The following is a 13,292-nucleotide window of genomic DNA, read 5'->3' as shown; positions in this document are numbered from 1 at the left end:
TATGCACTTGTTCAGACTTAATGAAATAATGTAAGACCTGTGTCACAGACAACTAGATCAGGTTTGGGGTGCTTAAAGTTTTGTTTAGGATCTTGAGCTTGGAAAGCCTATTAAGATCCTTTTATAAGTTACTGCAAGATGAAAAGATTAAAACATGCTACATTTCCATCCATTCTGCCAAAAAGGAGTGGACCATCAAGTGAAATATACACTCAGATATTTATTCCATTTTTGTTTTACCAATCCCAGTAGAACTTAATAAAGCTCAAATATGAGTGAAATATAATTCAGGACCAAGCAGTGAGCTGGGAGCCGTGTTATTTGGCAGTATAGATGCATCCTCTTAATTTATTTTTTCTCAGCTTCTTGCTGAAATCTGACTGGCTGTAAAGACCACAGCAAAGCAATAGTCTTAATAGCCCAAGTCTTAAATACACGTCAGGCACAGAACTTTAAATAAGTCTTTGCTGTTGTAAAAAGTAATCATTCATTGCTTTTCACAGTGTTCCAAAGTACCTTAATCTTTATCATCTTACATTTTTTATATGAAAATATTATCTCTTTTTATTTGTAGGGAAACCCAAGCACAGAGAGGAAAAACAGAATTCCTCAAATGGATGTAGGTATCAAAATGTTAAGAGTTAAAATACTCTTAAAATACATTAACAGCCACAGTAAGTGGCTACTTCATAGAATGGATTTCTAGGTGAAGTGTTTTGCCTCTATTTACAGGACATAGGAGAGTAGTATCTATGAATGGGAACTGTGAACATAAGTATATGTATCAAGATGCTGTCTAGAGCTAGTCAAAAAGGACATTGAAATGTGTTACCTTCTTGTATGATCTAATATCTTTCATCTCAAATACATGTTTCTCACTTATGTATTATTATCCCTCATCTTTTGTTGCTCAATTAAATCTTTGACGCTATCTCTCTGCATACTTGTCTCCCCTGATATCTACTTTCCCTTCTAATGTGCTGTGAAAAATTACAAATAATGTATGTATGAGTTCCATATCCCCCTCCACCCCCCCAAGTCTGGGGCAAAAAACAAAAATGACAAAAAAAAGACAAAATGGCAGAGCATGTAAAGGAACAGATGGGTAGAAAGGTGAGATAGCCATGTAGAACATAGCAAGGTTTCTAATGTGAGGTTTGAATCGGTCTCTTCTCCCAGGGACCAAGTGATATGACAAGAAGAAATTGCCTCAAGATGTGCCAGGGAAGATAGGTTATATATTAGGAAAAATATTACTGAAAGGGTTGTGTGGCCTAGGGAAGTCACCATCCCTGGATGTCATCAGGAACTCTGTAGATGTAGAACTTAGTGACAAGGTGTAATGGTGGACTTGGCAGTGCAAGGTTAAAAGTTGGACTAAGTAATCTTAGAGGTCTTTTCCAATCTTTTCCAATCAAGCTGTTTTCTAGAGAACAGTTGCTCTCATCCAGAGCTGACACTGACATTTCTTAGAAAGAACAGTTGTAGAATCTTTTGGCAGCACTGAACAGGTCTCCAAGGACTACCATGGGAATTTATATAAGTGTCTGCATTTGCAGATACTTGCATTTTCATCTTTGAAACTGCGTTCCTCCCCACCAATGATAGGATGAAATGAATCTATCCTAGTTATCAAACACAGCCAATAAATTGAACAAAGCAAGAAACTTCATCCCTTCAGAGAATACTCCATAATATACTGTATCCAGTGTGGAATGTCACCATCCTATTTTTATTGTGTAAAATAGTCTTCTACCTATTTCTTTGTGTCTTTACTCCTGCTTTGATTCTACTATCACTTCCTTCCAGTCATCTCACCTTCATCTTACTGCGTTTTTATCTTTTTCCATTCCTTTACCAATTAATTTATCTCCACCTAGTTAAATCTAGAAAATAAACATATGATTGCAGAATAAAGAAAAAAAATGCTGTTATGACATACTTTTATATACCTTACTACTTTTGTCTGTCTGGTTTTCATCTTGTACTATATAGTGTTTTTTTGTTTGTTTGTTTGTTTTTTTCCAATTGATTTTTACAGAGCCTAGCACAGTGGGACATATCTGTGAGTAGTTCTTTGTATATTATCACAGTAACAATGATTAATACCATAGTTTTTTTCTGTCCCTGAAATCTACTGTTTAAATCCTGCATTTATTTTTTTTTTATTTACTTAAAAGTAATAAATGTATGACTGTTCACAGTCACACATAATGCACTACCACATCGTTATTAACACAATAAAGTCCTATCAGAGTAAATTCAACTATAAGCTCTTCATTGAGTATTTTGGTTCCCTGCAGCTTCAACACAGTTTAGAATTTCTCTTTTCTCTTAAAAATAGTGTTGAATTTACTTATTCATGTTTCTTCTCCTCTCTGCCGATTTTTTTTCCCTCTATTCCTGACAGTTTTCCGTGGCATCTAAAAAAATCGTAACTTCTGAGGTTGAGGAACAGAGGCTTGATCTAACACCTTGAGACCTCCAACAGAACTATCACCTTTATGTGATATTTATATGCGATATATCACATATTTATCACCTTTATGTGATATCTATATGTGATATATCACCTTTATGTGATATATCACCTAAATTATGCCTAGATTATTTAGCTATAGCATGAATAGACCCATATGAAAACACACACACACACTTATATATATGTGTGTGTATACACACACATACATGTATATATATATACATATATATATATATGTATATATTTGTTGTGGTTTAACATAGCAGATAGCTAAGCACCACACAACTCACCCCTTACCCCACCCCCCACAAAAGCCTAGAGGAGAGAGTTGAATGAAAAAATGGTTAAAAAAAAAAAAATCTAGTTTGAGATAAAGACAGTTTAATAGTACAGAAAATAAAGGAAAAATAATAATAATAATGACAAAAGAATGCAGAAAAAAAGTGACGCACGATGTGTTTGCTCATCAGCTCACCACCTACTAACAGATGCCAAGCCAGACGCTGATTTGTGGCAGTTCCCTCCCTAGCCCTGGCCAACTCTCCCTGGTTTTATTGTTGAGCATCAAACCGTATGGTATGGGACATCTCTTTGGCCAGTTTGGATCAGCTGTCCTGATTCTGTCCCCTCCCAGCTCCTCCTTCACCCCCAGCCTCCTCACTGGCAGGGCAGTGTGAGAAGCTAAAAAATCCTTGTCTCCACAGTACAACACCACTCTACAACACCTAAAATCTCTAAAACATTGGTGTGTTTTCAACATTGTTCTCATCCTAAATCCAAACCAGCACTATACCAGCTACTAAGAGGAAAATTATTCAAGCCAAAACCAGGACAATGTTGCTCTGAAAAGCCTAAAAAGAAAAAATATATACCATTAGTTAGACAATTACAGACCATTTATGAGGATTAGACAACTTAAACTCTATTTTGTCTCTGTTTCTGTAATGTTTCCAGTTTCCTTCTTTCTTTCTGATATCTCATATTATATCATAAGTATCATATGATACACATCATATCATAAGGGACTTAATGATATCTCATATCATAAGGGACTCATATCACAAGGGACTGTTTCTCGTATCATAAGGGACTTTCTCATTTCTTCTTTGCCAGTCATATAAATAGTTGATCAGTTTGTAGAGAGCAAGCATTGTAATTGATACGACAACAGAGGCAAGAACATAATTTAGGCTTTTTTTTTAAATGGCAACATATTTAAAGATAAATGATAGACTAAAATTACATCAACTTTCTACTGACAAGTAGAGAGATGGAACTTGAATGAAAAATTGAAGTACATATAAAGGTTAAGTTTAATGTGACTCATAATTTACTCTTAATTACTTACTGATTACTTCCTGTAAAGATAGATATTCATCATAATCACTTTGACCTGCATAATCACATAAAACGTATAATACTTCTGACACCCTAAAGTTCATGGGTTTCCATTATTCAGAATAAATATGGGGAAATGTCTCTCACATTAAAAAGATGCAATATCTCTTATTTTTCTTGAGTCATTACATTGATTTTACTGACGTAAGTATACTTGCAATCTGTGGTTACTGCTCCATTACTCTTTTAAAAGAAAAATAGTGGTTTATGAACATACACTAATTTATTAACCAAAGTTGTTTTTGTTGTTGTTGTTTTGTTTGTTTGTTTTGTGTGTTTGTGTGGTTTTGTTTGTTTGTTTAGGAAAAAGTTATGCTTTCATCCATGCTGACAAAGACTTTGACTTGACATTCTATCATATGCATAAGCTTGTTTTTAACTATTAGTATACCTTCATACCTTCATCCTTTGTGCAATGAGGTTTTGTCACAGTGATCTGCTCTATTATGACAATCAGTTAGGTGGATTGATGAATCACTCCTTTTCTGTCTATTCATCTTGTTTTGATACCTCTAGTCACTCTAGTTTCTCAGGCAGTACACACCAACACGCACTACTAGTTTGGGAAGAAAAAAATGTCGAAGAAAGAAATTGCCTTTATGACATTCTCTTTTAGAAACTCTTATGTTCCCTATTATTATATTATTTAATATAGCTATCTCTAAAGCAGAGGTGTAGACAAATAGTCCTCTATATTTTCTCTATCTTATATACATATGCAAGAACATATACATGTATATATTTAAAATATATGTATCTGTCTATAAAATATACATAGACATAGGTATGTGTTGATAATTAACTTGAACTCATTCTTCCATTCAAGTTCAAGTTCTCACCTGCCCGCATAAGAAACCTCACCTGATATGAAACCGTAGCAATGCTAGTCACTAATGCTAACTGAAGGATTGGAATGGATTGAAACCTCCTGTTTCTGACATTGCATTTCACCTCACATTTCCTTTCCTGCTCTCAGGCTTTACCATGACAAATGTCCTGTGTTCTACTACAGTGGAGTACACACTGCAGTTCACAAAGTAGTTCTAATTTCTTTGAAACCTTTTCCTGAGAGTAATACAAGAGTACTGCGGAGCCTTGCTGGATACAAGAGGCCTGTCTTTACAGCAACTGATGGATGCTGTGGCCATGGTCCAATGCAGCTAATATTAAGAGTCTTAGCTAGAAAAATTCATGGCTTAATTCCAATCTGTAACCTAGATTCCTTTCCTTTAGAAAGAAAGTTTTGTTGAGAAGGCTAAGGGTAAGGAAGAACCTGGTATTCATCTAATTCTTATCCAAGTAAGGGACTGGACCATGAAGAGAAGTGGAAGATACATCAATGTGAATGTGACCAGAGAAACTCTGAGTTTCTAGTGACTCTGGCATCAGGAAAATGACTCTGGCATCAGGAAAAGCATCAGCATCAGGAAAATGATCTGCAGGAGTTCAGGATTATGCAGAGAATTTACAGGCTGGGAGAGGAATGGTTGGAGAGCTGCCAGGCAGAAAAGGACCTGGGAGTGATGGTGGATAGTCGGCTGAATATGAGCCAGCAGTGTGCTCAGATGGCCAAGAAGGCCAACAGCATCCTGGCTTGTATCAGGAACAGTGTGACCAGCAGGGCTAGGGAGGTGATCGTACCCCTGTACTCAGCTCTGGTGAGGCTGCACCTCGAGTACTGTGTTCAGTTTTGGGCCCCTCGCTACAAGAAGGTGTCGTGGTTCCGCTCGAGTGGGCAGCCGAGCTCCACCACAGCCGCTCTCTCACTCCCCCTCCTCAAAGAGGAATGGGGAGAAAATATGTGAAAAGGACTCAAGGATTGAGATAAGGACGAGAAAATCACGCAATAATTATTGTAACGGGCAAAACAGACTCGGCATAAGGAGATAGTAAGATTTATTGCCTACAAGTAACAAGCGAGAGAAGTGAGAAAACAAAGGGAAAAAAAAAAAAAACAAAAGCACCTTCCCCCCCCATCCACCCTCTTCCACCTCCTCCCCCCGAGCGGCGCAGGGGAACGGGGAATGGGGGTTATGGTCAGTCTACAGCACTTCTTCTCTGCCGCTCCTTCTCGGTCACTCTCGTCCCCTGTGCTGTGAGGTCCCACCCACGGGATGCAGTCCTTGATGAACTGATCCGGCGTGGGCTTCCCACAGGCAGCAGCTCATCCAGAACTGCTGCAGATATGGGTCCGTACCACGGGGTCCATCCCTCAGGAGAAAACTGCTCCAACCTGGGTCCCCTACGGGCAGCAGCTCCTGCCAGGTCACCTGCTCCTGCGTGGTCTCCTCTCCACGGGCTACAGGTCCGGCCCGGAATCTGCTCCGGCAGGGGTCTTCCACAGGCGGCAGCCTCCGTCGGTGCAGGGCCACCTGCTCCACCGTGGTCTCTTCCACGGGCTGCAGCGTGGAACCCTGCTCCACCGTGGTACTCCATGGGCTGCAGGGGGACATCCTGCTTCACCATGGTCCTCACCACAGGCCGCAGGGGACTTCTGCTCCGGCGCCTGGAGCACCTCTCCCCCTCCCTCTACACTGACCTTGGTGCAAGGCTGTTCTCTCACTCCCTTGACTCTCCCGGCTGCTGTGTGGCGCAGCGTTTTTTCCCTGTCTTAAATATGCTCTCACAGAGGCGCAAAACAACATTGCTTATTGGCTCGGATCTGGAAAACAATGGGGCCCTTCCCAAACATGGGGCAGCTTCTAGATCTTTCTCACAGAAACCACCCCTATGGCTCCATGCTACCAAAACCTTGCCACGTAAACCCACTACAGAAGGACATGGAGGTGCTTGAGCGGGTGCAGAGAAGGGCGACGAAGCTGGTGAGGGGCCTGGAGAACAAGTCCTACGAGGAGCAGCTGAGGGAGCTGGGCTTGTTCAGCCTGGAGAAGAGGAGGCTCAGGGGCGACCTTATTGCTCTCTACAGATACCTTAAAGGAGGCTGTAGTGAGGTGGGGGTTGGCCTGTTCTCCCACGTGCCTGGTGACAGGACGAGGGGGAATGGGTTTAAGTTGAGTCAGGGGAGTTTTAGGTTAGATGTTAGGAAGAACTTCTTCACTGAAAGGGTTGTGAGGCATTGGAACAGGCTGCCCAGGGAAGTGGTGGAGTCAGCATCCCTGGAAGTCTTCAAAAAACGTTTAGATGTAGAGCTTAGGGATATGGTTTAGTGGGGACTGCTAGCGTTAGGTCAGAGGTTGGACTCGATGATCTTGAGGTCTCTTCCAACCTAGAAATTCTGTGATTCTGTGATTCTGTAATTAATGATGAATATTCCTAGCAGTTGGCCAAAGCTAACATAGTATGAGAACAAGATGAAGACGATAAATGTCTTTTTCTAAAGCCTCCACAGCAATGAGGCAAAGTACTGTGTATTAGGATTTTCAGAAGGTCTCTGAGGCACATGCCTCTGCAAAATCTCTGGTGACTGTCATGGTGCATTAAAGCAAATCCTACAGCTTTTCTCACCAAAGCAGCCTAATATGTAACCTAATTTGGAGTTGAATCTGGCAATGAGCTCCTGGAGCCTTTATGCATCTTAAAGTATCCTCTGCAGTCAGGCTTGGGTTTGTCTCTTCTCATCTCTGTGAAGAAAATCCTTTTTATTTGATGAATCTATGATTTTGTCAGAAATAATAGCCTAGTTTTCTTCCTGGGTAATGGTAGAAGAAGATTATTTATTTTTTGACCAACCAGTTCCAGTACTTTTCAGTTTGTATTGGAATGAAGAACAGTCTAAACATTATAAAAAGAAGTAGACTCAAAATATAAACAGTATAATTCTTATTGGGTCTGTCTAGGATAAAGTTAAGGAATGGATGTAAGGCTGAAAGAGAAAATTAAATTCATGTATTCAGTTCCACTATGTTGCAGGATTAGTGTGTTTCTGTTATCTCCAAGTAAATGCATCTGAAAATCTCTGTTGATGTTATCTTTCAGTGGTTTCACCACCTTTCTCTTGAAGGATGTTTCCAGGCTAAACATTACTTGTATTACAGTGTATTTTTAAACCAAATGTAGTCTCATGACTTCAATTCTGAGTGGCTTAGTTCTTATTAAAACTATTTTGCTTGTGTCTTTATACCCTATTAAATTTGAGAAAGCACATTCAAAACACTAATAATACCTGATAAATGGGGTAATTTTTTTTCTCTTTGTTTTTAAGTTAAAAAGAGGAGGTTTTGTAATTCTGTTGGGAACGAAAGAGTCAACAAGGAATTGTTAAGGTTTTAGTTCATGGCTCTGTATATTGTGCACGGATAGCTAAGTAATAATAAATAACATAATAATAAATAATAATAAAAATGTAATAATAAATATTAAATAACCAATAATAAATAACAATAAACTCAAATAAATATATGACATAATGGAAGATGAAGGGGATGGCAATAGTCTTCTACTCACTCTATTTAATTTCACAGTCTTAGATAAAGCTGTATCATATGAAATATACTTCAGCCAAAGGAAAAAAAAAATAAAAAATAAAGCATGCTTTTCTGACTATCATCAAAATACCTATAATATCTTAACTGATTCAATCATCTCCTATTCATCCATGATCTGATTTCATACCAGGACTATCTAAATTTGAAGGTATTTCTATTCTTGTCTGGATTGCAGTCTGGAATGTTACCAATACTTGAGAACATTTTAAAGGATCAGTACCTGTTCCACTTTGGAGCAGTTGTTGTCTGGTCAAAAAGACTGAATCAGTGGAGCACATGAGTTACATCACTAGCACACATACTTCAATTTGATTTCATCTAAATAGAACCCAGTTATTCAGGAACGTCCTGTGACAGGAGCCAATGTGTGGTAAGTGTGCAAGACTGGGAAATCAACATCAAAAATGCACTCCAGAACCAAAAGTAAAATCAAAACCAAAAATAGATCCCGATAGTTGTTGGTGTTTTTGTTGTTGTTGTTGTTGTTGTTTTGTTTTGTTTTCTTTTTCCCTAGATAAGGTGGTTGCCTTACTCAATAAACTGATTTCAGACATCTAGCAAATTTGCGGTATAGAATTTAATAGTGCATTATGCCAAACTCAGATTTAACCAATATTAGGAAATATATAGTTTCTCATAACTCAAAGACTGTATTTGTTGTATTAGTACTAATTTCTTAAATCAGAATAACAAAACTTCTAAATTGAATTCTGTATCATTGAAGTAGACGGTATTAGAGAAGTCATTTGCTTTTAACATTAATAGATTTGGCGCATAAAAAATTTCAAGTATTATAATGTAACTTTATTAATATCCATCACTATAATACGCCCTGCAGCACCACCAAACAACTGTATCAAATAATCTGTATTTTTATTTTTTCAAACCTCAAAATTAATACAATTACACAGATCAGTTTTAATTTAGGGATGAAAGGATAAATAAACATGTATCTGTTAATCAAATGTAAAATTTGGTTCATAGATTGTATGGCTTCATAAAACTAGCAGGAGATTTAATATATCCAGTTGAATTGTATATTATTGCTACTCTGCTACACTTAAATATAAATTGAATTTAAATTATATCTTTTTTAGTTCAATTAAAAAAAGCATTGCTTTCATTATGGTTGTTTCTACTTGGATCATTGCTCTACTGCTCCAAAGAATTAATGAATCATAAAAGAATTATTTCCAATGGAATTCTACTTTTTATTATAATCTAAATAGTTAGTTGGTAAAGCTCAATACCATAGCATAAATATGTTGATTCTTTCTGTTGGGGTATTTAAGCTTTGGAAACAAAACATTGTTATATTTATGTAGAAATAAAACACTAGTAACAGTTCACATGAATTATCAAATATCTATCATATCTTTAAATATTTGTGGGTATGCTTTACAATAATGTTTCGTAAACTCAGATTACAAATAATGGGATACAATGCCCATTCACTTTCTGTGATTTTGTTAAGTTATTATGCTTCCTTTATCTCTCTGGTTTTGTTAATAAATGTAATTTTGTAACTCATATTTGCATGTTTCATGCAAGTTACTTTTAAAAACTGAGGCTTCATGATTACCTAAGTTATTATGTATATGATGTTCTCTATAACTTTTGAGTTTATCTGTGAAAATACATCAAATGTGTAAGTATAGAAGGAAATATTTTTGCTACATATAGAAACATTCTTTAAATGTCTTGCTTGAGATTTTCAATACAACATTCTGTACATCCAGCAGAAACATGTCTGCAAAATACTCAACAGATGAGTACCTAAAATAAAAAACACAACACCACAACACCAAACCCAAACTGAAACAACTCCTCACCTTTGATGAAAATTCCACATAATTTCACAGGCATTTTTTTGCTCTTGTTGAAAAATTGGGATGAATTGTAGCAAGATTAGTTATCTCAGACAGTTATACCACTGAACTGTAAGAAAAACAACACAAACAAACAAACAAACAAAAAACACACAAAAAAAACATAAAGCTAGGGGAAACTTATTCAGGCTTATAATACATTGATTCTGTATAGTTTTTGTACAGTTTGTTTTTCCACTTTCATGCTGATAATAATAACCATAGCAATCCTGGGACTACACTTTCTAAAGTAATGTAAAATACTTATCAAATGTTGTAAGTAATCAGATAATTGCATTAAAGTTTTTACTTTAACATTTTAGAAAAAAAAAAAAAAAAGTAGCCAATTTTATATACATTGTCCTATTATTTTGTCTTATCAGGTGCTACAACTATTGAAAAATATGATCTCAGAACAAATATATGGATCCAGGCTGGAGTGATGAATGGCAGGAGGCTTCAGTTTGGTGTTGCTGTCATTGATGACAAGCTGTTTGTCATTGGAGGCCGGGATGGTTTAAAGACGTTAAACACCGTCGAATGTTACAATCCAAAGACAAAGGCTTGGACTGTGTTACCACCAATGTCAACACATAGGCATGGTTTAGGTAAGGAAAAAAAGTTTGAAAAATATAACACATTTTTCAGATACATATTTTAGAGTGCAGAATTTATTTTTTTTAAGCTATGGTAGCGCTCAACACTTTCAACAGTAGCAATCAATAAGGACTTACATTGTTCTTCTTTGATCACTAAAAATATAAAGAAGGCTAAGACACTTTTTTACTATTTACCAAAGCATGAATACTTAGGAAAAAAAAAAAAAAAAAAGGAAAAAAAAGAAGAAGAAAAAAAAAAGATGGACAGGGAAAGAAGCCCGAAATTTACACAGATCAGATTGGTGAGAATATTCAGGCTTGCTTTCAAAAATGTTGGTAAAGATATCTTTTTTTACCAAACAATCAAGTTGTTATAGACTTTCATTTAAAGTATTATATTTAAAGTATTATGTGTTTTTATTTATCCACTCTGATAGAAAATATACTGAAGAATATATACACTATGTCAGGGACAGACTTTACAAAGTATTTGTAGCAATAGTTCCATCATGACCACATGAGCACATTTTCCCATAGCCAGTTTCAGTCAGGCTTTTTAAAGGATCATCCATACCATTCTCAGCATTAATCAGCCTGTGTTGTATTCCTGTTCTCCTGTCTTTCTTTACTACTTACTCTACTAGCCACAAACCAAAAATTGCCTGATAGAAGTGATCTGAAGTGATCAGAAGGGTAAATCTGATATCTGAACTCTCCTTTCCATATGGTTTCTTCATTTTCAGAATCTAAAATGAAGATAAACTCTTTTCTTGTCCTTATATGTCTACAACTGTTTATTTTAGCCATCTCTATTTATTTTCAATGCAGGAAAAAAAAAAAAAGGACATTTCTAAAATATAATTTATGATATCTACTTTGAATATCTTTCTTGCAATGAAATGGGTCACACATTAGAATAAAATTTGCCTATACATATGCATACTTTTAACATTTTTGTTATATTGACCTGACTTTAACTTCTTAATAGTAAAAAATTGTTCAATTTTATTTTCCAAGGATATTCAATGATATGAGATTTAAATTAATATAATTTCAAGTTTCTGAAAGACAATAGAATTACACCACACACTACTAATGTTGAGTTAAAATTAATTCAGTACATACACCTTTTATTTTACCTTTTGTTATATATTAGAACTGTTGCAAATGAAAATCTACATATCCCATAATACTTAACATGGTATGCTATGAAATATAATACATATTAACTACCTGAAGTCAAGAGTCCCTGTTTTTCGCAAAATAATGTTATAATATTACTGGTAGCAGTGGAAGCTGCCTCAACCATGACTTTATTGTTGATTAACTTCTAGTTCGGCATTCATTTTATTGTTTGTTTGTTTTTGACACTTCTGGGCAATGTGTTAGCTATGTCCAAATCTTTAGTATTATATCTATTTTCCTACTGAGAAATTGCTGGAATCTACTAAAAACTAGAAAATAAGATCAGTGTCGACCAGTTAGTAACGTCATTACCATTTGTTGTTATTAGCCATCCTACATCTCAACTACAACTTCCATGTTGTTGTTCTTGTTTTCAACATTATTATCGTAATTGTTGTTATCATCATTATCATTATTTGCCAGATTGTATATTTGCTTTAGATGATGATGGAATGGAATTTGAAGATACTCAAAGAAATATGCCTTTTTTTTTTTTTTTTTTTTTGTCTGCTCTCACTTTTGAAAATAAGCAAAAGAAATCTTTACTGTTGCCTTGATATAAAATGTGCTCTTTCTTTCATGCATATCATATTCCTATGGTACAAAGAAAAAAAAAAGCAAACAAACATAATAACTTTTTAATTCAATTACATAAGTCATTTTTTGGCGTTTGAAAAATATATTTTTATTCTTTATGTGATGCGATTTTTTCTCATAAAGAAAGGAATTTAAAATCTATAGAATAAACCAATCAGAATGTAATATATAAGTTACAGAAAGCTGAGTTGCCCATTATGTGTTTTGCTAAAATAATCTGGTTTGATAGAATTGCTCCACAGTCCAGAAAATCAGAATTGGGAAAGGCATATTAGGTTATCACGTCCATTCCACTGAGTTACAATTAGCAGCGAGTGCTGTAGTGTACTCTATCACTGTTGCACAAAATCAAGTTGCATTTTTTTCCTGCCATTTGACACATATCATAATATGCATTTATATAGTGGCTGGCATAATGCAGTTTTGCTGCATGGTGCACAAATCTTAGAATAAAAAGTAATGAAGGTAATCTATGTCAAATGGCATCATAATACTAAATAGCTCTGTGGTTTGAAATTGTTTCCTATGCCAAATTTAATTACAACACTGCAGAAATACATATAATGTCTTTTATAGAGTGTTCCAGAATTTCACAGAATCTATTACTTTCAGTGCTATTACCAAAGAGTGGTAAAAATGCAGTGACTTGAGCTATTACATACAAAAGCATTAAGAAAGCAGGAAAAACTTGATAGAGAAATATTTTTCTCAGTGCCAA

General features: G+C 35.8%; 1 protein-coding gene across 1 annotated transcript in view; it reads left to right on the top strand.

Annotated features, from left to right (window-relative positions):
- Positions 1-13,292, top strand: part of KLHL1 (kelch like family member 1) — a 242,208-nt gene that overhangs the window by 177,949 nt on the left and 50,967 nt on the right. Inside the window, exon 8 of the mRNA XM_084510820.1 lies at positions 10,577-10,801. Within this exon, the coding sequence (XP_084366946.1) occupies positions 10,577-10,801 (225 nt within the window). The remainder of the gene's footprint in view (positions 1-10,576; positions 10,802-13,292) is intronic.

Source organism: Aythya ferina, assembly GCF_964211825.1.
Source record: "Aythya ferina genome assembly, chromosome: 1".
NCBI classification, from domain to species: domain Eukaryota; kingdom Metazoa; phylum Chordata; class Aves; order Anseriformes; family Anatidae; genus Aythya; species Aythya ferina.
This window is presented reverse-complemented; position numbering and strand designations above follow the sequence as displayed.